A 24,867-nucleotide genomic window follows, 5' to 3' on the forward strand; every position below is an offset into this window, starting at 1 on the left:
CCAATAACCTTCGCATATCTTAGGAGCATTCTTTCCTAACACTTATGAGCACTCAGTTGTTTATATGCACCAAGTCATCTAACTAATAGACAGCATATGAACCTTATATGAAAACATAATAAGGATCATAATTTGTATGTTTACTTTTTTTATGTTGTTAATTTCTTTCTTTTTTCTTTTTAAAAGACATTGACAATCAGTAAGTATTGCCTGCTTGTGCTTACATAGAAAGGAAAATGGAATACAAAATATAAAATAATATCAAGGAGATGGGCATTTGAATTTAATAAATAAATTAAAATACATCATTATTTTTCAGAACATTTTACTTCAGTTTTTTTTAAGTGTGTATTTTATTATTGTACTTGGTTCTTTTTCTTCATTTATTTTCACCAGCGGTTTAAAAACAATAAAAAATAGATTAAAAACAATATGTCTATATACCCACATATATATGTACATTTATTATACATTTTACAAATAATAAAAAATTACAGTACTTTTTTATTTTAAAATTCCACATACAACATGATTTCATTATATATCAAATATATAATTATGTATTTGTATATTTATAATACACAAATATTTAAATATTGATTTAATTGTATTTGACTTAGCCACAATTATATTTACAATCCTTTGGCATGCAAATCTCAATATATAGTATAGCGCTATGTGAATGATTCATGTGCTGATTTCAACATTAATTCTAGTTAAAGAGTCTCAGAATCGCTAAACAGAATTCTCAAAAACTGGCCATCAAACAAAAGCCACTGAACTAAGATTCATTGATAAAAACATAGCTTTCAAGAGTTACTTTAAAATTATCTCCTACCTGCAAACAGTGATTCTTAACTGCAGAAAAAAGAAGCAGACTAACCTGAAGTGAGAAGAGCGGGGGTGGGTGGGGAGAAGAGTTAATAATCAATCAACAATGAAAGCCTTGCCTGTCATCAAGAAGACTGTTCTTTTTTTGAGCTACACTGTCAACATAACTGGCCCATGTGATGTTGTATGCTCTTCTCTGCATATGCACACCTCCTCTTACTTCTTCCTTCTCCATTTCACTAGCTTGAAGCTGACAAGCCTTGAAGGAAGATGGTTGAGATGTATATTTCAATGGCTGTATGTAGTATTAAGTTTTAATAATGTCTGTTTTTAACAACTGGTTTGCAACATTGGTGAAAATTTAACAATTGCTTCTTGTGAATCAAAATGAGCTACTCCAGGACATCAATTCTTTCTGATATTCTCTACTCAAATACTCTCCACGTGTAAGAACAGATCTTACTCTGGACAGATTTAGATGACACATCATGTGTTTTAATGGCACATCTAAGGACAGAATCTTTATAACGGATTTTGGTATGCTATGGTCTACGTTTGAACTGAAAAACCTAGAAACCTTTTTGTGTAGTTTGTAGGAAATTTAGATGAATGACAGTCACTTGATGGTACTTGAAATTTTGCTAATGATTACATTTGAGTTAGCCATGCATTAATAATATACCGTATATACTCGAGTATAAGCCGAGTTTTTCAGCACGTTTTTTGTGCTGAAAAACGTCCCCTCGGCTTATACTCGAGTATATACGGCTTATACTCGAGTTTTTTTTTTCTTCTTTTTTTCACATTATACCGGATGGTGCAAACTTGGCGGGCTTTTGCATTAGCGCGGGGAAGCCCTGCCGGTGCAGTGAGAGGGCGGGGCGGGGGAGCCGCCAGCCTTCTCGGCTGAGGGAGGGAGGCTTTCCCTGACCGGTAGCTGCCTCATTTCCCTCCCTCGGCTTATACTCGAGTCCCCAGTTTACCCCAATTTTTTGGGGTAAAATTGGGGACCTCGGCTTATACTCGGATCGGCTTATATTCGAGTATATACGGTAGGTAAAATATAGGTAAAACATTCTAAAGATCACTTTTATAAATTTGTCAAAAATTCTCAGGTTTATTTTTTTACTTACTATGTAATTTTAATTATCTTGCACAACTTAGCTTTGGTTTATAAATTTTACTATATTTTTACTATATTACTATAGTTTCTCTTTAACTTTTGGTAAATGCAAGGTAGATTAAGTAATTTTCAGTATGTTTTCCCCAAATTAATGTATAGTATTTACTGAAGATTTACATAACCATAGCTAATTATGAAAAAGTTAACTTAAAAGTGCTTGGTTTTTAATTATAGATAGTATGGGGAGGGGTGTAGTCTTTTTGTTTTAAAGGAACCGGTGCCATCTGGTGGTTTTATGTTATGATATAGCCAAACAGTGTCATGGTAAAGATTAATGATTACAACATACCTTTCAGTGTTGGAAGAAATATACAGAATAGCAACTTTATATATAAATAATTTGCAAATTACAAATGGTGAGGTCAGTGGGAAGGGAAAGTGCAAATATTTACTTTATACAAAGAAGAGGGGGGTAAACCTATTTTCCAAAGCACCAGACAAGCACACAAGGCAAGAAACAAATGTATGGAAACTGTGGGGCAGAGTTGTTTTCTGTCTTCAGAGTCTAGTTCTGGTGTTTGTATCTAGTTACTACTTTCTGGGTTTGAGGAGCTATCTATCCCCCTGATCTTTCCAGGGTGGGCTTTAAATTATTGTAATTGGCAACAGAAAGTCTATGTAGACACATCAAGGTGGGTGGGTGGGGGTTCTAGACAATGGACAAAGGCAATTGAAACAAATAACAATGGTACACAGTTCCGGTATCCTGTAGGTCAGCTATATATTAAAACTGTTGGCTTTCAGTTTGAATACAGTTGAATCCGCAATGTTCTTTGGCCAGCAGGAGTACCCAAAAAAAAAAAATCCACTGTGGATGCTCTGATTGGAAAAAAGTGTTAATAGTTAACTTTTGCCATTCTCTTTTCACCACAATATTCTATTATGAGCTGATGGAATTCAGACAAAGGAGTCTGTTTGAGAAGAGCATTGAATTAAAGAAGTAAATAAATCAATTAGCGTTAGTACTGAGAAAGCTGAAAGAATTTAAATGTCAGTAGTGAGAAGTGACTGTCCCTGGAAAGGAAACAGACTTAGAGATCTGATTACAGAGCATATCAGACATGACTGAAATAGCAACTCTGACTTGGGATTTTTGTGGTTTTGAAGGGAGTTCCTTTGTTTAAAAGCAATATTGACATAACTTATAAATTATGATGTGGATTTTAGAATACTTTGGGATCTGCCACAATGTACTTGTGAAGTTTAAACTGGCAAATGTCTATGTTGACTACGAATGTTATTTAGTGTTGTTTTTTTTTACTGGAGTCTGTCCTTTAGCAGATTATTTTTAGATAGGTATCTAGTTCTGTTGATTTGATTTTTCACTTGTTGATGGGCATTGTAGATGAAGAAATACCTCATATAAAATCTTTAAAATTGCTTGTTATTGCCCAGATATCTGTTTATACATATAGACATATGTATGTCTTATGTGACATAATAATGTCTTATACACTTATGATATAAGAAAACAGGTCTTAATTTTCACTTTTAAAGTTTTTTTAATTGTGAGATAGTGGTGGTAACCAGAAAGAAAGCAGATGGAGAAGATAATACCACATGTTCTTTTTTCCAAAACACAATGCATTGAAGCAGCAACAATATTCCATTATGTGTCTGCTGTTGCTATTGTTTTAGAATGAATGGGGTAATTTAAAAAGTGAAAATTATAAAATATACATGGAAAGACAACCACTGATATTTTAATAACAACAACAACAACAACAACAACAACAATAATAATAATATTTTAATTTGTATACCACCCTTCTCCCGAAGGACTCAGGGCGGTGAACAGGCAGAATAAAAACAGCAATCAAATACATACAGTAAAAATATCAATTAAAAAACTTATTAAATTTAGCCCGAATTTAAATACCTTTAAAATCCAAAAACCAAAAATTTAAAAATTTAAAACCCTAAAAACAACTAAAAAGTTCTATGCCAGTCCCGCACGGGTAAATAAATAGGTCTTAAGCTCGTGGCGAAAGGTCTGAAGGTCTGGAAGTTGGCGAAGTCCAGAGGGAAGCTCGTTCCATAGGGTAGGAGCCCTGTTGTGTCTTGCCCGCCCTCAGAGCAGCCGGGGCCTTCTTACCTGCTCCCCAACACTGAGGAATGTATGCCTTCCGGCCCAAGTCCTGGCTCCATGCCCCCACAAACTGCAGAAGAAGGAGCATCTCCCTGCCCCAGCCCTGACTCCATGCCCAGGCAAACGGAGCAGCTAGACCCCTCCCCCTCATCCACAGCAGGTGAGCCTGAGGAGGGTTTACTCCCAAGAACAGCTGATTGGAGTGACCCTCGCATCAGAAGATTGGAGAGGCGGAGGCAACAGAGGGAAGGGAGGGGCAGGCCTTAATGAGTGCTGAGTCATGGAGCCACACCCCATGGCCTATATAAAGGAGCTACTTTCTGGCAGTCTCTGAGTCAGGCAAAAGTCAAACTTATCTTGCTGAAGTCACTTACTGGTCTCCTGCCTGCTCTGAGGACTTTGCTAGGACTTTGGGCAGAGCTGCAGAGGCAAGCCTGATTCGGATTTCCCGGACCCAGCCGTCAGCGGAGGAGTGGGACACGACAAGCCCCCACAGAGAAGGCCCTTCCCCTGGGGGCCGCCAGCTGACATTGCTTGGCTGACGGCACTTTAAGGAGTCCCTCTCTGTGAGAGTGCACGGGTCGGTGGGAGGCAAATGGTGGCAGTAGGCGGTCCCGTAAGTAACCCGGTCCTAAGCCATGGAGCGCTTTAAAGGTGGTAACCAACACCTTGAAGTGCACCCGGAAGACCACAGGCAGCCAGTGCAGTCTGCGCAGGATTGGTGTTATATGGGAGCTCTGACCAGCTCCCTCTATCACCCGCGCAGCTGCATTCTGGACTAGCTGAAGCCTCCGGGTGCTCCTCAAGGGGAGCCCCATGTAGAGAGCATTGCAGTAATCCAGACGAGAGGTAACAAGGGCATGAGTGACTGTGCATAAGGAATCCCGGTCAAGAAAGGGGTGCAACTGGCGGATCAGGCAAACCTGATAAAAAGCTCTCCTGGAGACGGTCGTCAAGTGTTCTTCAAAAGACAACCGTCCATCCAGGAGAACACCTAAGTTGCGCACCCTCTCTATTGGGGCCAATGACTTGCCCCCAACAGTCAGCCGTGGTTGTAGCTGACTGTACCGGGGTGCCGGCATCCACAGCCACTCTGTCTTGGAGGGATTGAGCTTGAGCCTGTTTCTCCCCATCCAGACCCGCACGGCTTCCAGACACCGGGACAGCACTTCGACAGCTTCGTTAGGGTGGCCCGGGGTGGAAAAGTACAGCTGCGTGTCGTCAGCGTACAGTTGATAACTCACCCCAAAGCCACTGATGATCTCGCCCAGCGGCTTCATATAGATGTTGAACAGGAGGGGTGAGAGAATTGATCCCTGCGGCACCCCATACATGAGGCACCTCATGGTCGATCTCTGCCCCCCTGCCAACACTGTCTGCGACCGGTCAGAGAGATAGGAGGAGAACCACCGATAAACGATGCCTCCCACTCGCAAACCCCCCAACCGGCACAGCAGGATACCATGGTTGATGGTATCAAAAGCCGCTGAGAGGTCTAATAGGACCAAGGCAGAGGAACAACCCCTATCCCTGGCCCTCCAGAGATCATCAACCAACGCGGCCAAAGCTGTCTCTGTGCTGTATCCAGGCCGAAAGCCAGACTGGGACTGGGGTAGCTGACATGCCACCACACTCTCTACAACCTTCGCTACAAAGCGAAGGTTGGAGACAGGACAGTAATTACCTAAAATGGCCGGGTCCAGGGAAGGCTTCTTGAGGAGGGGTGTCACCACCGCCTCTTTCAAGGGGGGAGGGACAACCTCCTCCAACAAAGAAGCATTAATAATACCCTGGAGCCAGCCCCGTGTCACCTCTTGTGTGGCCAGCACCAACCAGGAGGGACATGGGTCCAATAAACATGTAGTGGCATTAAGCCTACCCAGCAACCTGTCCACATCCTCAGGAGTCACAGGATCAAACTCATCCCAAACAGTCTCAACAAGACGGGGCTCTGACCTCTCACCTGGATCTACCCAATTTTGGTCTAAACCATCTTGGAGCTGAGCGATTTTATCGTGCAGATACTTACTAAAATCCTCGGCTCGGCCCTGCAAGGGGTCATCCTGCGCCTCCTGCTGCAGAAGTGAGCGGGTCACCTGAAACAGGGCGGCCAGGCAGTTATCTGCCGATGCAATAAGGGAGGAAACGTATGTATGCTTAGCCTCCCTCAATGCCACCAGGTAGGTCTGAATAAATGACCTAACCAGTGTTTGGTTAGCTTCGGAACGGCTGGACCACCTGGCACTCTCTAGGCATCTTTTCCAGCGTTTCATCTCCCTCAGCTCCTCAGTAAACCAAGGAGCTGGTTGAGACCTACGCCGGGTCAGAGGCCGCAAAGGCACGACACGGTCCAGAGCCCCAGGCCGCGACTAGTTCTTCGGCCGTGCCACGGACCAGTTCTTCAGGAAACGGCCCAAGCTCCATCAGGAACCTCTCCGGGTCCATCAGGCGCCTGGGACGGAACCAAAGCATTGGTCCCGTCTCCCTGCGGTGTTGGGTAGCGGTCCGAAAGTCCAGACGAAGGAGAGAATGATCCGACCATGACAAAGGTTCAGCGACTATATCACCCAGTTCCAGATCATTCATCCACTGACCTGAGATCAGATCTAGTGTGCCTCCCCTGATGTGAGTAGGGCCGTCCGCTACTTGAGTCAGGTCCATGGCTGTCATGGAAGCCATGAACTCCTGAGCCGCCGAAGATGCTGTGCCGGTTGATGGCAGATTGAAATCCCCCATGACCATCAGTCTGGGGGTCTCAACCACCAACCTGGCAAGCACCTCCAGCAACTCGGGCAGGGCTGTTGTCATGCAGCAAGGAGCCAGGTACATGATCAACAAGCCCACCTGAATCCTACGGCCCCATTTCACATAGAGGGTTTCACAACCAGATATCTAAGGTACAGTGGTCTCCCTCAGTTCTAGACTTTCCTTGATAACGACCGCCACCCCTCCACCCCTACCTTGGGCCCTCGACTGGTGGAATGCTCGGAAACCTGGTGGGCACATCTCAACCAAGGGAGTCCCCCGTTCCGTGCCCAACCAGGTTTCTGTAATGCCCACAAGGTCCACGGCCCCCTCCTGAATAAGATCGGAAATCAGGGGGGCTTTGTTTACCACGGACCTCACATTGCATAGCATCAGGCGAAGGTCCAAGCTCTGAGGAATCTGGTCACTCAGGGAACGGGAAAAGTCTGAGGGGCCGGAGCACGCGATCGCTCTTAAACAGCGAGCGCGTACTCCCGAAACACGATGTGGCCTCCCGCTTCCACCATATCTGCCCCTCCCACTTACCGTGCCAATGGAATAACCTTGATGAACTGGAACAAGATCCTCCCTCATCATCTCCGGACCTAATGTAGTAGTAGCGCCGCGAGTACCCGGAGGAACTGGCCCCCTCCCCGACGGGTTTTCCCTCCCCTCTCCCAACCCACCCCCCAACCCAAACCCATCACTATTCACCATCCCATTAAAAACCCCCTTAAAACTCCCCTTAAAAATTCCCTGAAAACATTTAGTTAAAAATCCCCTAAGCCTCCTATTTTTGGCATGCCACCTCTCTTTGTTCATTCTCTGTACATGCTCTTATGATTTGTCATCTTAAACCTGTGTCTCTACCCCATCTTATTAGGAGAGAAATCTTCAGTTTTAAATTGAAGAACGCCATCTTGTAAGAGCCAGATAGTATGTTTTATGGTAGCAATAGAAAGATCAGATAGGCTGGCTTTCTGGAAAGCGCTGAAGACTTAGTAGCTTGGCTGGGCATGGGGGTGAGTGATTAGACATTATTTTGTGGTTTTTTTATTCTTGGCTACTGTCATTTTTGGATTTGTATGTTATAAGTTTGTTATAAGTGTTTTATATATATATGGTAGTTTTTATTTTTATACTTTATACAACCAGAAGCCAACATGGATTTGTCAAAAACAGATCATGCTAGATAAATCTTATTAGAATCTTTGACAATGTGACAAAATTAGTGGAGCAGCGAAATGCTGTGGACATAATTTACTTGGACTTCAGTAAAGTATTTGATAAAATAGACCATAGCCTATTACTTGATAAGATAGAAAAATATGGGTTAGACAGCATCACCACCAGATGGATTCATAATTGGCTGACCAGCCACACTCAGCGTGTGCTCATTAATGAAACTGAATCTATATCAAGGGAAGTATGCAGTGGATCTGGCTCTGTTTTAGGCCCAGTACACTTCAATCAGGGGTGAAATTAAGTAGGTTCTGAAGAACCGGTAGCAAAAATTTTGAGTAGTTTGGAAACCCAGCAAATACCACCTTTGGCTGGCCTCAGAATTGGGAGGGAATGGAGATTTTGCAGTATCCTTCCCCTAGAGTGGTGGTAATGGAGATTTTGCAGTATCCTTCCCCTGCCACACCCACCAAGCCATGCCCACAGAAAAAATTGAATTTCACCACTGATTTCAATATATTCATAAATAAGATAGATGAATGTATAGAAAGGGAATTCATCAAATTGCAGATAACACCAAGTTGGAAGGAATAGCCAACACTCCAGAAGATAGGCTCAAGATGCAGATGGATCACAACAGACTTGAGCACTGGGTCTTATCTAACAAAAGAATTTCAGTGATAAGAAAAATAAGATTTTATATTTAGACAAGAAAAAACAAATGCATGGTTATAGAATAGGTGGTTCCTGGCTCAATAGTAGTAACTGTGAGAGGGATCTTAGAATCCTAGTGGACAATCATTTAAATATGAACCATCTATGTGCTGCAGCTGTCAAAAAAGCCAATACAGTCCTAGACTGCATTAACAGAAGGATAGAATCAAGATCATTTGGATGTTAGTACTGTTTTATAATGCCTTGGTAAGAGCATGCTTGCCTTCAGTCTTGGTTGCCATAATGTAAAAGAAATGTTGAGACTCTAGAAAGACTGCAAGAAAGAGCAATAAAAATGATTAGGGAACTGGAGGCTAAAACATATGATGAATGGTTGCAGGAATCAGGTATATCTAGTTTAATGGGGGGTGGGATAGGTGTGACATGATAACAGTCTTCCAATATCCAAGGGGCTTCAACAAGAATAGTCAACCTATTTTCAAAAACACTGGCGCAGAACAAAAAGTAATGAATGGAAACTAATGAAGGAAAGAACCAACCTAGAGCTAAGGAGAAATTTCCTGACAATTAGAACAATTAATCTACCCTCTGGAACGAGCTTCCCCCAGGACTTCGACAACTTCCTGACCTCCGGACCTTTCGCCGCGAGCTGAAGACATATCTATTCTTTCGAGCAGGACTGGTTTAAATAGGGTTTTTAAATATGGATTTTATTGGGGTTTATTTTTTATATTTTGTATGGTATTTTAAATTTAGGCTATTTTGAATAAGTTTTTTAAAATGTGTTTTATTGTAATATATTGTATTATATTATTTGCCTGTTCACCGCCCTGAGTCCTTCGGGAGAAGGGCGGTATAAAAATTAAATTATTATTATTATTATTATTATTATTATTATTATTATTATTATTATTATTATTATTATTATTATTATTATTATTATTATTATTATTATTATTATTAATCAGTAGGATGACTTGCTTCCAGAATTTGTGGATGATCCATCACTGGAGGCTTCTAAAAAGAGCTACTTGTCTGAAATGGTATAGGGTTTCCTGCTTGAGCGGGGAGTTGGACTAGGATGGGTATCAACAACCCATGGCTCCAGAGCTCCATGCAGCTCTTTTATTCCCCTGCTTGGCACCCTGTCGGCTGAACTCACCAACAGCCTGGCCCTGCCCCTTGCCCTCCCAGTCACTCATCGTCTGAGAAGGTAAGGACGACAGCGGCGGATGGAGACTCGCTCCATATTTCAGAGCAGGAGTGAAGAACCACTGTACCTGCCTCTTCTTCCGGCCCCTGTTGGTGCTGTGCGCACCTCAGTCACTTGGGGTCACATGACTTGTTGTCTGCCCCAAGACACTGGCCCGTCCTGGCTGCTGCTGCTGCTCTCACTACCTCCATGGCCTGCTTGCTTCTCTTGCAGTGCCTTGAGAAGCACACTTAAATTTAGCGCACTTCACAATGGGGAAGATTGTGCCCCCTTCTCCTCCTGGAGCCCTTTACAATGCGGAGCATTGGAGCACTTCTTTCCCACTCTGGAATATGGAGCGAGTCTCCATCTGCTGCCATCACCATTACCTTCTCAGGCGAGGAGTGTCTGGGAGGGGAGGGTGAGAGGTTGGGGTTCAGTCAATAGGAAGCCACAGCAGGGGGATGAAAGAGCTTCATTTTATCTGGTTAACCTGAAATGACTCTTAATTTAAATCATATGGTAAAAAGCACCCAAAGAAGAAGAAAGAACAACGTCAGCAAAAAACAAAAACCCAATCCTCACCTGTTTTCGGAAATGGTTCAAGAGGGAACATACACAGAGAGAGAGAGAGAGAGAGAGAGAGAGAGAGAGAGAGAGAGAGAGAGAGAGAGAGAGTGTGTGTGTGTGAGAGAAAGATGAGAGAGAGAGAGACGGAAAAAAGAGAGATGAAAGAGAGAAAGAAAGATGAGAGAGAGAGACGGGGAGAAAGAGAGAGAAATTGAGAGGGAGAGAGATGAGAAAGAGAGAGAGAAAGAGAGAATGAAAAAGAGAAAGCGAGAGAGATGCATGTTTCCCAGAGAAAAGAAAATACTGAGAGCCACAAAACCTGGGTAGGCATTGCTGGTGTGTGTGTGTGTGTGTGTGTGTCATGTGACTGGGTGGGAGTGAGAGATGTTGAGTTGGCCAGGCCCACCCTGGTTTTGTGGCTCCCGGTGTTTTCTGTTCTGTGGGAAATGGGTTCAAATGGCTCTGAGTGTTTAAGGTTGCAGATCCCTGGATTAGGAGATCTTCAAGGTCCCTTTCAATTCTGTTATTCAGTTTTTCTATTATTCATCATACTATGTTTATATAAACAAATGAATATTTCTATATCTTTGAACAACAGTCCTCATCTCTATAATTCAGTTTTCCTGGGGAAATTAATGCCAAAAGGTAGATAAGTTATATTAGAACTGTCCAAATATGTGTAGTTCTTTATATAAAATGAATGTATATTTTGTTTCTGATCTTCAGTGTTCTTCTCTTTCTATCCTTTCAGATGATGATGTGGATTTGGAAGCTTTAGTTAACAATATGAACTCCTCATTTGAAAGTCTGTGTTCCAGCTTCTGTATGCATTCAGAAAGTACACCACTCCTTCAGAATGGCAGCCAGCTGTTAGCTTCAGGAACTAGTTCGCTGCATCCAGTGTCTCCACGACAGAAAATACAGAGGTCTCAACCAGTTCGCATCATGGCAGTCAGGTATATAACCAGTGCAATAATGATCCAATTCGGAATGCAATTGTAACAGTAACATTTGGGGTCTGATTGACAGCAAGAACTTGGCAGGATGCATTATCTCTCTGCTTGAGTGGCACTTCTGTAAATTGAAGGTAGTATCTCAGTAGTCCTATTTGGGTTCTTTAGGGTGCTAGGATTCATCATATATACACATGCTTGTTTAATACAGCAGTTCCTTGAGCCTATTGGTTACAGTATGCGTTTTCCCCTGAAAACTTGTTATTTTTAAAAATGTTAAGTTTTTTAAAATGTGAAGCATTGACAACTTCAAAGGCACTCATTTTTGTTTTCGTATGAGTCAGTATTCTGAATGTGCTTTCTCTTAACACTGTACTTATTTAGAATAAAGTATGACATTCTTTTACACTGACAAATAAATTTTGGAAGCTCTGGAAGGAGGAAAGAAAGAGGGCTGGAAATCTACTGAATAGCTCATGCATGCCCCTCCCTGAGTCTCTGTACTGAGAGTTGAATGTCTCAAGCAAAGGCTGGACAAGCTTATCTGCTTGAAGTGAAAGTTGAAGGCAAAGCTAGGTCTACAAGCAGTTTCCTATTTATTTGCTTGTTTAATTAATTTATAGATCACCTCAGTTGCCAGAACAACTCTAGGCTCTTCTCTTATATTACAGCTCTTTTCTCAAAATAACTATTTGCCCCAGCATTCTGTTAAGAAATGATTAAATATAATTGATAGAAAGTAAATCTCATGGAACGGAGATGGCCTTGTTTCTGAACAAATGTTAATGTTGCAACATTTCAGATGTTCAGAATTTTAAAAAATCCATTGTTTCAGATTAGAAATAGATTTGGATCTAAGTAAATTAAATTCAAGGACAAAACATAGGTAATTTAACAATAAAAGAATAGTATAATTCAAAATACCTTAGTTATGAGCAAAGTTAAAGTAATAAGTAGAATTTGAAGGGGAAAAATAGCTATTCTGATGCTGATAAAAAACTTTTTAAAGCACAAATTTAAATAACTTTATTCTTTGAAAGGCTAAACCAGTATTTGTATATTTCTAGAAGTGCTATTTTTTCTATATAGAAAATGCTTAGAAAAATTTAAAAAATGTATATCCATAGCTTAAATACAGTTATTGAATTAGGTGTCATTACGATACTGCTAAACAGAATTAGCAATATATTAGAAAATATGGTGGGCCTAATTAGATATTTAAAAATAAAAATTAAGATATGTGATTGTTGTTTCTAGGTCACAAATAAATTTCTTTTGCTTTGATAAACTTTACCATGTTTTTTTGAATAATTTTTTATTTTATTCAGAAAGTTAAGATAAAATACAGTACAATAAAGAGAAATTTTACAAGAACAAAAGAAAATTAGACAAAATGTTAAAAATGAAAAAATGTGTATTAAAAAGGACAAAAGACAGAAACACATATACATATATTACCTCCCTTGTTGAACAATATTAGTCTCCCAACCCACCATTGAGAAGCAGGCCCCAAATAAATATAAACTTCTACCTTCTACCTATCTTCAACCAATTTGACCTGTCACCTATCTACTATATATAAAAGCAAAGTTATATAAAAGATGAATCAACAGCAAAGTAAACTAAGTCCTCTGTTAACAATCTATTATTGTATTTAACTCATAGATAGTCTACTACAGCTTCTTATCTATCGCAAATGGTCACAATCATGATCTCTAATCTCTGTCTCTATCTTTGATCTGTCCAGGATAAAATATCCTCATTTGATTGTTATTACTAAAACTTTTCCTTAAAATTTTGGTTAAAAACTTCCTCAGAGCCATAAACCTCTGTGGTCAATCCATCTTCCCCAAAAAAATCCAATCTAAATTATTTTTGAGATAGATAGAGTAAGTCCATTCCTTGATTGCCATCAATCTTCTTAAAAATATATATATATATATATTTCATCCCTCATCAATTCTGTTAATCTGTAGACCCCATCTCCCTTTCAGTCTTGTCCAACAAACCAGCAGTTTCTAAACCCAATTTGCCAACAGCAGTTTCCAGATTCCAATCCAACCAATTTTGAGTTTGGTTTGGCTATAATTTCAAACATGTGGATATCCTCTAGGTTGATTTAAAATCATTGTTATTTTATCAAACTTTCTACCAAAATTTTCAATTTTAGCTTGTAAGTTAGAAAGTATTTATTTTGAAGGCTTTACCCTTAAATTGGTGCATAGGTTGCATTACCTGGGCATTCACAACCAGACATAAATAGTTCCTTTCAAGGACAGGGGAGTTAGATAAAGTTGCCACAGACAATATTGAAATAATGTTTCTCACAATAAAGAAGGATTGGGGGAGGGGGGGGGGAGAAAAGAAAAATTCCATCAAAAATTTCTGCTCAGCAAAGCATCTTGGAAAATGGCCCTATAACATCATGGTTTTTATTTTGTTCCACTTTAACTAATGCTAACTTTCCTAATCAGAGTACCCTTTGAAAATATATGTTATATATGTTATATAATATGTTCTATATCTGTATGTTTAAATTCCTTTTAGACTTTTGTTTTAAATTTTTTATTTTGTATTTTTTAGCTTTTTATCATTACACTGATGTACAGTTGACTACAACTGAACTCAAAATTTCTGTTGCTGAGGGAGACCGTTAAGTGAATTTTGCCCCGATGTATGACCTTTTTTGCCACTGCTGTTAAATGAATCACTGCATTTGTTAAGTTAACAATGCATGTTTTGTGTATCTACTCCCGTATTGACCTTGCTTGTCAGAACGTCACAGAAGGTGATCGCATGACCCTGAAATACTGCAACAGTCATAAATAGGAGTCAGTTACCAAGCATCTAAATTTTGATCATGTGACCATGGGGATGCTGCAGTGGTATAAATGTGAAAAATTGTAGTTTTTTCAGGACTGTTTCGAATAGTCACTAAATCAACTGTTGAAAATTGAGGACTACTTGTATTCTTAATGCTTCTTAAATTGACTGTATCCCATTCTCCTTATGCTGAACCTGGTTATAATAAAGCTTTGATTTGACTATAGACGTCTGCAGGAAGAAGAACAACAGTTCAGAACATCCTCTTTGCCTGCCATTCCAAATCCTTTCCCTGAACTTTGCAGCCCCACAAATTCACCTGTGTTGGCACCAGGATCTCTACCTCAGAGTCAACCTATGAATAAGCAAGTGAGTGTTTGTGTTTTTGAAAGTGACTGGTTTTAACATGGATTTTTTTAAAAAAAATCTTGAGATCACTGATCAGAAGGAAGAATACACTGTAGTTGATCAAAGGGTATCTTATTTTTAGCATAAGTACCTTAGTACAAATGCATGCAATATATTTGCTATTGCTCAGGATTATGAAGTAAAGAAGTTCATTGCTTCTGAATTTGTTTTTATATGCATAATGAACTACCAAAATCAGAGTGAGAACCAGAACTGGACTTTTCAGTCCAGTGCTTTCAATTTTAATGGGCAGTAGCACTCAAATGCCTAATGAAGAACTATCTTTACAAAAACTTGATTACTTTATGGAAATTACTCTTGTAAGTAAGCAGTATTAAAACAGAGTCATGCAAGCTTTTGCCTCCCCCAAATCCCTGTCTCCTGTTGGATTAGCACCAATGGAATGAGTGGGCAGAGATTTTGTTAAACATGTTTTTCTCTGCTGCTGTGAGCATTGAAGAGCTATATATTTAGGCTAGCCCTTGAAAGTATCTTGCTTTTAGCATATGACAGTGGGATAGTTGCAACCCAATTCCTTCTAAGAATTCTCCTTCATCTATTGATAGAAAAAATGCTTTGGTAGCTTTAAAAACCCTTGGAATGTTTCATATCATCCTGATTTTCTACTAGATTGGATTACTTCTTTCTAAAACATAGCACACCTGTAGACAATTATCGTAAAGTTCTTAAAATTCCCAAGATTGAGAAAGACTCCCTATTCTGACAAATAGATCTTTGCAATCTCCCACTTCACCATGGGCCATTTATAGTCAGCTGGCCTTCTGCTGGTGTTTTTCCTCTGCCACTGGTCACTCACCACTGGTTGCCCACCCTCATCCTGGGCAATATTTAGAGAGACACTTGTCCCTGGCCAATAGGCTGCACAGGACAAATAGCCATATATCTGGGCACCAGGCTGCACCCTGTGGCAACTGTCATTGCCACCTATTGAGTTCCTATTTGGTTCCGCTCTGCAGCCACATCTGAGATGCTCCAGCATTGCAACGTGGGCCTAGGTGCAGACTGGGTCCAGGCAAGGCACAACAGGTGACAGTGGCTGCTGCCTCCTGAAAAAAACGGGCCACCTCGAGTTCCACCAACCCAGCACAGATAATTTTAAGGGGACAGGGCAGCTGGCATCGCAGCCAACTTCCAGTCTGGCCAGCTTCAAACTTCAAGATTTTGACCTCGCTTACTGAGCTAGAGCTCAATGTCAAACTGATGGGGTTGGTGGCCCTGTGCCAATGCTTCTGGGCTTGATGTTTTTCTGATCTTTTGTTTATGAAATAGACATCGCACATCTTTTTCTAAGATCTCCAGAGATGTGGGGCCCCAAAGGGATGGAGTTAGATGTAGGTGATTTAGCTATCATTGGTCTATTTGAAATGGGGAGGGTAGTGATAGTTGACAGTGATCTCCTCTCAAACTTACAGCAGAACACATTCATCTGCCAGTTGCTGATTCTCTTCAATAAGGGAAAGAGGTCCTATAGCCAATGTTATCCTTCAGGCTTTTCCATTCATTTACTGGCCTCCCAGTTGTCTAAAGCAGAGGTCACCAACCTTTCGGACCTCATGGACCACTAAATTCATAATTTTAAATCCTGCAGACCACTAATATGATCTGCCTAATGACCAGCTGGGTGGGCGTGGCTAGGTGGTCATGTGACTGGGTGGGCATGGCTAACTCAATGTCACTCAAGTCAAGGGGTGCCTTGCTGGCCTCTACTCGCTCCTCCCCTCCCAGGTCCTCCTTGCCTGCCCACCCAAGCTCCTTAGTGCCCCAACAGGAAGCAATTGTTGAAGCTAAGCTGCCACCATGAGAAAGAGTTGGCAAAGCAGCTGCTCAGTTCAAACTGGATCTGACCAAGAAGGAGGCTCAGCTCAGCAGAAGTACCTCACTGAGGATTAAGAGCATAGGCTTTTCAAGCAGAGGGAAGACCTGTGAGAGTGCAAGGGCAGGTACCGGTGCCTGGAGGCTCAGAGGGCTGAGATGGTCAGCCAGTTCCAGGTCATGATGCAGTCCCACTGGAACGAGGCCCTCCGGCTCTTTGCTACCAGCGGCGCTTCCCTCCACTCTTCGCCCAAGTCCCGCACCAGGAGGCTGAAGCAGATTGCAAGTTGGAATTTCTGTCCCCCTCCAACCCGCACAAAAAGACCCTGAAGGGGGAGACACTCTGCAGCAACACAAACATTCATTGCACGTATCCAGCCCAGGCGCTGTAGTTTGACAACCCCTCATTTAGTGCAATATAAAAAATGCAAATAATTTTTCTGCGGACCACCAAAATTTTCTCGTGGACCACCAGTGGTCCATGGACCACCAGTTGGTGACCGCTTGTCTAAATGACTATACCTAAAGAACATTTATTAATAGCTCCACTTCAGTTTTGAGAGAAGTGCTGAGTGGAATATCACATTATGCACTGGTTCTAGTGCTGTTCAACAATGATTCAGAAATTGAATGAAGTAATTGAAGAGTTGCTTTTAAGATATGTAGATGACACAAAACTAGAATGAGTTGCTTTAGTTGAAAGAGAATTTTTAAAAAACAAGCAAAAAGAAAACTCTAAATAGGCTCATGTCTCTTTTGGGAATCATAGTTCAAAACAGTTTGCTAAATTGGCACAAATTTAAGGAAATACCAAGAAGAAGGAACTGAAACCAAACCATATGAAAAACGGTTACAAGATATGGATATGTTTAGCCACAGCAACACAGTTGAAGAGAGTTATTTTAAGAGTTTTCAAATATCTAAATATTTGTCATACAGACAGACTTCTTACTGCCCATCATCAGAATTTAAAAGTTAAAATTACAAGAAAGGAAGGGAAGGCTAGCTGTCACAAGAACATCCTACCTGTATGAGCTGTCAGACAGACAAGTGACCACATGAACTTGTGAGTTCTCCTTTACTTCAGATCTTCAAATATAGGCTAGGTAGTCGTCTGTTTGATGACTTCTGTATTAAGTAGGGATTGCACTAGATTATCCATTTTCTTCCAATATTATGATTATATGAAAACTAATACATACACACTGAAATGCAGAAATATTTAATTTCATTGTTAAATTCCTGTATGTAAAATTGTAAGATTATAGTTTGAACATAAGGATTTTTGTAATTTTAAAAAGGATTTAATGTTTGGTTCAAATACTATTTACTTATAATGTGATATAGTATGAATATTCTCTCTCTCTTTCTCTCTTAACAATAAATGTAGATAAAAATAGTATTTCTTTAAAAAACACAACTCTAAGACATAAAATTAATTAATTTTAGAGACTGATCTACTGATATAGCTGAATATTAAAAATAGCCACATTAATTGGACATTTCTTAATCAGCTTTCAAGATTACCAACTAGGTTAGTACTGTATTTGGAGTACGGTGTTTTGTATTTGGAGTTGTCAATTATATGTATATAGCCTTAACCAGGTTTTCTATAAAAGCTTTTGATAGAACCCTTGCTTTCTATTGAAAAGAAAAAGTAATTTTAGATCACACTTTCTTAATGTAGACAGTATTTGTGTTAGCTTAATAGGAAATTTAGTCCCTTGTAGTGTCACGTCATGAACAATATTACAATAGAATGAAATATAGATGTAAGATAGAAAAACAGATACCAAAAAAGCCCACAAATCAACAGGAAAAAAGCCAAGTGAAATTAAATATAAATGGGAGGGAGAAAATTTTGTATTTTCAGTAGTAAAATTTAAGGTATGCTATCCCTGTATTTTCAAATAACAACATTATTTTCTGCTTAATTCAGGTAAAAAAATTGAAAGAAAAAAATGAATTGATATAACTTCAGTGACCAAGTAATTTGTTGTTTCAAGAATAATTTCAAGATGCAAATAATTATAGAATGACAGGCACGACTAGAATTTGCCAGTGGAACCAAAACAAGCAAACGGAGTTCATCTGAGATTTCAGTATAATTGAATTTAGGAAAGCAATGCACAGAAACAAAGTTTATCTTTGCCTTCATTTAAAGACAAATGTGACTAAAATATTACAAATAAAATATGGAAATTTTTACTCCCTGATCAGCTTAACTATACAGAAACATTTTATAATTCTGTCACCTTTATTTTTTACTACACTTTGAAACTAATCTGATGTGAAAATGATCTTCATTCTATTTAATCACATCTTTGTTATATATGTGCCACGTTAGCTTTCCTTATCTTCCATTTACAGTGAATGACTGAGGGCTTTTGATAGGATTGCTTTAATGTGAATCCTCTAATCTTTAAGTGGATAAAAAATATATATACCTGAGCATAATCTGTATAGCTCTGATGCTCCAATTCCAATCTGCCTTAGTAAGAAGAGTTGTGAGTGGTCCTGTCCTTATAGCGTTATTGTGGACAATTTAAGGGTAATGATTGGTAGTTTCTCCTGGATTTTTCTTCTTCTGTCCAGCACACTTACTGATGGGAAAAGTACCACCAATCACTCTCCTTAATGTAGGATGGGGTAGACTTGGGTGAGTTTGAGCAGGTGTCTGGAATAGAGACTTCAATCACCTTTCAAGTTGTCTTGAGTCCAGAATGCCTCAGTAGAAGTCTTGCACTGGTAATCTGTCATTTGAACTGTTTCCAAACAGGGGTTAAGGCTGACCTGAAGACTGACCTCTGCCCCCAAATAACCCAGATATCAAATTGGAAGCAGGGAGGAGCAGAATGGGGTGAAGCAAGAGGCAGCTCATATGATGTATTGAGAGAGGTCCTTGCTTCATCCTGGTCCAGTGGTCTGTCCTCTATTCCACTGATCCTTCTGCTGGATTTGAGATTCTAGAAGATTTATTGGCCTTCCTGTCACTAGGACCAGGAGATGCAATTGAAAGAGCCCTTGTCAATTTTATCATCTTCTAAATGTTTCAGTAAACACTCCATCATGATATAATTTGCAGCCTGCAGAACTATCTTGTGGATTATGCAAAAATGCATTGCCTATTTCCTAAAGAAATAAAATATTAGAAAGCATGGCCATAACTTGTTAGCAGGAACCTTACAAAACTACCATTGGTGCATTCACACAGGACAGAATCCTGTGTGATTAATACATTCCCAGTTTAAATTGATCTTTAAAAAAAAAAAGACCTACCAATGCAGAGATTGGTAAAAGTGAGATTGTAGTCACTAATAAACTAATAAGAGGCCTAGTGGTGCAATGGTTAGAATGCAGTAGTGAAGGCTAATTCTGCCCATAGTTTAGAGTTTGATTCTGACAGGTTCAAGGTTGATTCAGTCTTCTATCCTTCTAAGCAGTGGTGAAATCTGAACTGGTTTACTACCGGTTTGCTGGCTGCACTTGCATGCTCTGCGTGCACAGTGCACACAGTGCACACACATTGCAAGCCAAAAGGAGGCATGGGGTAAGTAGAACAGTGCGTGGGGAGGGGATCAGCTGTGGTGCATGATCTTTTTTTTTTTTACTTTTAAAAGCATTTTTTAGCAACCTATTCGGCCGAATAGGTTGTAAAAATGCTTTTAAAAGGAAAAAAAGGCTCTGATGATTGTGCGGCTCAATTGTGATCATCAGAGCCTTTTTTTATCTTTTAAAAGCATTTTATTTACAAACTATTCAGCCAGATAGGTTGTAAAAAATGCTTTTAAAGGTTAAAAAAAGGCTCTGATGATCAGGCAGCTCAGCTGGGCTCATCAGAGCCTTTTTAAAAACCTTTTAAAAGCATTTTTTACAACCTATTTCGCCAAATAGGTTGTAAAAATGCTTTTAAAGGTAAAAAAAAGGCTTTGATGATCGTGTGGCTGTGATCGTCAGAGCCTTTTTTTAATCTTTTAAAAGCATTTTTTAAAAACCAGCAAGCGGGCAAGCGGGTGGGCATGGGTGTGGGGAGGGGCATGGCCAGGGCTTTTTGCTACTGGTTCTCCGAACCACCCACCGCCATCGCTACCAGATCGGCTGATCCGGTCCGAACCGGGAGTATTTCCCCCCTGCTTCTGAGGTGAGGTAGATAAAATGAGGACCCAGATTGTTGGGGCAATATGTTGAGATTGTAAATCACCCATTGTAAAGCACTGTAACATGGTATATAAATTTAAATGTTATTGCTAATCATGATTGTAATTTATGTGTAGCTTGATAAGTATCTGGTTTTCAATGTTTCCTTGTACAGCTAAGAAACAGAGATTATCCCAAGGTCCCCCAGCCTTTGTGCTGAAGGGTGAGGGGGAATAGAACTTGTGTCTTACCACCTCAGAACCATATTGCAGCGGCCCTCAATGTGTGTGTTTGTGAGATTGTATCTGTGCTGTCTGAGTCACCAAAGAAAACCATAAGATGTTTTCAAGGAACAATAGATGGTAATGTCATAGAAATATCTAGTAGAAGGGAAAATAGAAATATTGTAGACAAAGAAAGGTAAAAAAAATATATAACTGAATTGTATAATCACTTCATTTTTGCTATATTTATATTAGGGATAGAAACATACTTATTTACTCATGTGTGCATAATTCTGATATATTCTTAAACAAAATTTAATTATGTGGAAGAATTTTATAATATTTCCAGAGATTGCTTGCTTTGTCAGCAATGATTTATAGACTAGGGTCAGGGAGCTTCTAACCAGACAAGACAGATAAACTATACTTACGTCTTTATAGCAAATAAAGGTGGATGCAGTGTTAGCTTTTGTCTAATGCTATAAGTAGTTCATAATTGCTGTTGCCAAAAGGATGAAGACAACTATCTCATATTTGTTTAATGTTAATTTCTGGTTGGGATTAATTTAGTCACAAATTCCTTGGCTCCCTGTAGTGAAAGTATGCTCTGGTGAGCTGTGGGTTTTCTGCTTCCATCCTATATACCTAGGGAGGAAGAGGGTTTTAAAGGTTATCATTTGGAAAAAACTGCAGTTACTTGTAAAACAGATTGTAACTTGTTTAAATGGATCTGGCATTATTAATCTGTATGTTGCAAGAAAATCCAGGATTTTTTGAAATAAAATCAGGATGTTTGCCATTTCTTTCTTCACAATTCCTCTTTCTCTCCAATGAACTTAAGCTTTTTCATAATGAGAATTATTAATGTCTGTTCACTTGTAAGTTCCTAACATGTAATACCTGCATTATATAAATAACAATGATATACAGTTATCTATCTTATATTAGAGATGAAGAATCTTTTTTAAGCCTCTGGAACCTATATATTTGTTTTTATCCTGCTTTTATTATTTTTACAAATAACTCAAAGCGGTGAACATATCCAACACACCTTTCTCCTATTTTTCTCATAACAGCTATCCTGAAAGACAGTGACTGGCTTTCAGGGTTAAGGAGAGATTTGAACTCATGGTTCCCTGCTTTGTATCTTGGTGCCTTAACCACTACACTGAACTGCCATAAAAGTTGGGGGCAAATGCCAAAGAAGTCAAGGATACCCTCGCCCCTCCAGTTTTTTTCTTTTATGCATTTGTTTCTGCCAGATATTCATATATAATCCCGTAATGCACAACTCAGTCATTCTTCCTCACATATGCTTTGTGTCTGAACCCTCATTCCTGTATAATAATTGTAACTTGTAAGGAAAGAGGCTTTGACATTGCTGAATGGGATGAGATGTTAATCTGGAAAATGGCAATGAAGGTTAACCTCCATTCCTCACTCTCTCTGCCTTGTTATGATATAGTTTAGGATTCTGAACTGATGGTCTCTTCTTTGATGTTGGTAAGCCTGAATGTGAGCCTACATCCTGTGCAACAAATGAAACGCAACCTGCAGTCCAGTTAAGGAAATTTCTTGTGCTACTTACTGTGCATTTATATTAGCTGCTACAGTTCTCATAAAGATCGTAGGGTTCCAACAATGTTTTATTTATTTATTTATTTTATTTGTTACACAGTATATATAAGCATAAGCATGTAGTAACTATACAATATATAAGCATATATATGAGTATGTAATAACTATATTAATTGGATATAACAAAAGAAAACAATAGGACAGGAATGGTAGGCACGCTTGTGCTCTTATGCACGCCCCTTACAGACCTCTTAGAAATGGGGTTTTTATTCTGAAGCAGTTGCAGCTAAAGTCCTCTACAAAAGTTCACATTATTTCCTTGAGATTTGGTGAATGAATGAGTTTATCATGAGTTCCTGAGTTAAAACTTTTCTCAGCTGTGACCTCAATAGATAGCCATTGTCTATCATTCTCAGCCTAGTAATTGTGATAGAGCGCTGGTGTCAAACTCAATTGTATCACGTGACATCATGTGATGTGTCATGACATTTTTTGCCACCAGTTTGACAACCCTGTGATAGATATAATATTTGCAAGTGGCTTGCAGTAACATAAGGATTAGGAAGTAGTAGGTATAACATGTTTGGTACTTTGGGAATCTCTTTTTTTTATCTCTCTGATTCCCTGTGGTGGAAAACTTTATTCATATGTAATTTATGATGGAAAATGTGAGCAGCAATTGATTTTATTAGATTATATCTAGATGTAGGGTATAATCTGTTGGTTACTTTAAAGTTCTGTAAAGTTCTGTTTTTTGCTGCATTAAGTTTATCTGATCACCCTTCTGAAATGGATTCCATTAAGGGAAAGAAGGGGACTTAAAAGGAGGCTACTTATGTTTGCTGCTGCTAATTAGCAGATTTTTCAGAAAACACATTTGTTCTTTAGCTGCCCACAGCAATGACTATACATAATGCATGTATTTCATTGAAGCAGCTGAACCTGTCTTACTTGGATTGTAACCACTTGAGTATGAAAAATTCTACCTTTAGACTCTGGAAAATAAAATGCCCAAGATCCTGGTTTTAAAGAGAGGCTAAACAATGTATACACAAAACTTTGAGGTCCACTTTTATTTATAAGCTAGAGTGGTTTTTTTTGTGGGGGGGATATGTAGGAATTTTATGAAGTGAGATCACTTTTTAGAGTTCCTTTAATAAGGACTTCCCTTCCCCCTTCTGAAAGAGCTGGCTCATCCTGCTTGTCAAAAGATGCTGTTTCCTGAATGAACCAGCTTTGAGTCGTGCTTTTTTCCTTCATATTTAAATTTTAACTCCTCCCTAATCTTGCTTTTCCATGCTACTCTGTGCTGCTGATTCAAAAGTGAGCGGAGAATTGGTATTACATTAATACTACACTGTGGAGTCCTTTTCTTAAATATACAGCATAACACAAGAATGGACAAATGAAGCTTTTCAATTTACGATAGTTCCTCAGCTCTCTTCGAAAGCCTCTATTACGCTTCAGAGACACAGAGAGGGGGGGGAACCATCCTGCCTGTTTTGTGTGTGTGTGTGAGTGTGAGAAATAGTAGCATTAAAAGCTTTGGAGAAGTTCAAGGGCTTAACTGCAAACAAATGACATCAGCTGCTTCCACAAGGTGGGGAATGGCGAGAGATTTGGCAAACAGACCAGCAGTTCAAGGAGCCCGTCGGGTTTGGGCTGCAGAGTTTGGCTCTTTTAAACTTCGGTGATCCTGGTGAACGATTTCTGGGCTGTGTGCTATTCTTTTTTAAAATGCATGTGGGTGGTCATAAAGGAAGAAAATTCTTCCTGGGGTCATAATTTGGATGTCTGCGAGTTCTGTGGAAATGATTACATCAGTCACAAAAAGGGCTAGGATTGGTCTGTACAGTGTGGTTTGATTCACTACCTAAAAGATTGTGTGTAACCCTTTGAGGGAATTCTGCTTCCTCCAGAAAATGGTGCACACACCATCAGGACTTGCTGACACTGAAATAACCATTGAAATAACCTGAGTTGCTTGAGCTTGTAATTTCAAAGGGCTGGAAGGGGCAGAGAACAATCTTTCTGAACAAGAAATCTATATTTTAAAATGCCTTCTTGTTCTCCTGACTGCTGCTTTGTGCATACTGGTGAGGTAAAATGCTTTCTTTTCCTCTCTCTCCTTCCCCAAATCAGAATATAAAGTTAACACAGGGTTAAATCTGTATTAAATCTTAATCTAAGGTTAAACTAGTGAATGGGATACTTTTTGTAGTATTAATAAATAATACTATTTATTGTTACTGATTAAGATAATAGTAATTAGTAACGGGAATTATCTATTTAATGAAGATTCACAGGTTGCCAGCAGACTTCAGTCTCATCTTAATTAGTGATTAAAGATAATACATTTATTTTTATTCTAGTCTCAATTATTAGTGTATTTAATGGCAAGAAAGGATGGGATTTTGTGATACGAGCATGGAAGAAGTGTAATT

General features: G+C 39.5%; 1 protein-coding gene across 7 annotated transcripts in view; it reads left to right on the forward strand.

The window, feature by feature from the left end:
• GRB10 (growth factor receptor bound protein 10) overlaps window positions 1–24,867 on the forward strand; it is a 127,395-nt gene that overhangs the window by 57,984 nt on the left and 44,544 nt on the right. For all 7 annotated transcript variants that reach the window (XM_058180076.1, XM_058180072.1, XM_058180074.1 and 4 more), the window contains 2 exons: window positions 11,219–11,423; window positions 14,471–14,612. In XM_058180076.1, coding sequence (XP_058036059.1) covers window positions 11,254–11,423; window positions 14,471–14,612 — 312 coding nt within the window. In that variant the 5' untranslated portion in view covers window positions 11,219–11,253. The remainder of the gene's footprint in view (window positions 1–11,218; window positions 11,424–14,470; window positions 14,613–24,867) is intronic.

The sequence above is a fragment of the Ahaetulla prasina genome, chromosome 4 (assembly GCF_028640845.1).
Source record: "Ahaetulla prasina isolate Xishuangbanna chromosome 4, ASM2864084v1, whole genome shotgun sequence".
Classification (NCBI taxonomy): domain Eukaryota; kingdom Metazoa; phylum Chordata; class Lepidosauria; order Squamata; family Colubridae; genus Ahaetulla; species Ahaetulla prasina.